Below are 1665 nucleotides of genomic sequence, written 5' to 3' on the forward strand. Positions count from 1 at the left end.
CTTTTTAGCAAGAGGGCGCCATTCATGCCTTATTACAGAATTTGCACGCGTAAATCGCGGAGAACGCTATCTTGTGTTTATAAGATCTTTGACCAAAGAGAAAAAGTATTCAGCTTTGGAAGAGGGCGTCCTATCTGTTGCCGTGGATCTGAGATGGTTCCTGTTCTGCTGTTTATAAGATCTTTGTTTTTAACGTTTCATTTCGTGCGTACAAAATTAGGGCAGTAGAACCTCTTGCATTGTATACTCTTTGCTACAAGCTGTGTTTATATGAACATTAGGGTTACGTAGGCCTACGTGTCGTTTTGTTTTTTCACTTGCTCGGTTACTCTTTCCACTTCTCTACCCCCTACGTGGTAAATCATAAAATAATCAACTCAAATTATTCCTCCGCGCACCAAAGTAACAAATCGTTCAATTGGATGATATGGGACTTAATGAACGTTGATGCCATAGAGTCACGTGATATAACGTGTAACCATGGATACCCCCGCAATTAACAGACTGTATGTTTATGTTTCTAATCTGAGGCATCTAAACATATTGTCTCAGTTCTAACGATGTTTTATTCTCACATCCAGTAAAAGCTGATTCATTCAATGTATAGATATTTTACCGAATATTCTGCTAAATTGTCATGTTATTCAGGTCAACTTTTGGGGTTTTCATGGTTTTTAGCAGCTTTTGTCTCTTCTCTAATTAGAATATTTAAAAAAAACAAACATTTGTTAATTTGGGGGTGTCTTTAATTAGAGGGAGACCCGCACTATATATTTTATAATGTTGTACTATACAGTAAGTAGTATAATAACATTATGTAATAATATTACCGTATATCATAAATATCAATGTTTTACAATAACTAGTATTTTGTACCGGTATTTTATCATATTTCTGTAAATATTTAATACTAATATACAATATAATTTTATATTGTGTAATATAATGTAATATAATATGATATATATTATGTTAGATATTATATTGTATCATATCATATATCTTACCTTATTTCATCTCATCGCATCTCATCTCATCTCTTCGCATCTAATCTCATCATCTCATCGCTTCTCATCACATCTCATCTCATCTCATCGCATCTCATCTCATCTCATCTTATTTCATCGCATCTTAACTCATCTCATCGCATCTCATTTCATCGCCTCTCAACTCATCTCATCGCATCTTTTCTTATCGCATCTCATCGCATCTTATCTCATCGCATCGCATCTCATCGCATCTCATCTCATCTCATCTCATCTCATCCCATCGCGTCTCATCTCATCGCATCTCATCTCATCACATCTCAACTCATCTCATCTTATATTATCCATATCATAGCATATTACTATAATTATTATATCATGTTAGGTAGGCCTATGTTACAATTTTTTGTATAAATATTGCCAAGACATGCAAAATTAAGTTACGAATATCGGCGCCATCGATTGACTGATTATATGCTGTATAATGTATATTATATAACATTATATAATATTGTATCCTAATTATTGTACAAATATTTAATTATGTGCCTTATCTCCGCTATTATTTTGTATTGATAAACCTATAGATGTTATATTTGATGGAGCACATGTTCCACGAACTCGAACTGGTCAGTGAATTCAACATTAATCCAATAACATTAAAGAGATGGCTGGTAAG

The 1665-nt window shown here is 33.6% G+C and overlaps 1 protein-coding gene across 1 annotated transcript in view; it reads left to right on the forward strand.

The window, feature by feature from the left end:
- LOC117119104 (high affinity cGMP-specific 3',5'-cyclic phosphodiesterase 9A-like) overlaps nucleotides 1-1665 on the forward strand; it is a 17555-nt gene that overhangs the window by 9783 nt on the left and 6107 nt on the right. The window contains exon 10 of the mRNA XM_033263918.1: nucleotides 1574-1660. Coding sequence (XP_033119809.1) covers nucleotides 1574-1660 — 87 coding nt within the window. The remainder of the gene's footprint in view (nucleotides 1-1573; nucleotides 1661-1665) is intronic.

This window comes from Anneissia japonica, unplaced genomic scaffold, assembly GCF_011630105.1.
Source record: "Anneissia japonica isolate Jap-2015-1 unplaced genomic scaffold, ASM1163010v1 scaffold7370_len818893_cov191, whole genome shotgun sequence".
Classification (NCBI taxonomy): domain Eukaryota; kingdom Metazoa; phylum Echinodermata; class Crinoidea; order Comatulida; family Comatulidae; genus Anneissia; species Anneissia japonica.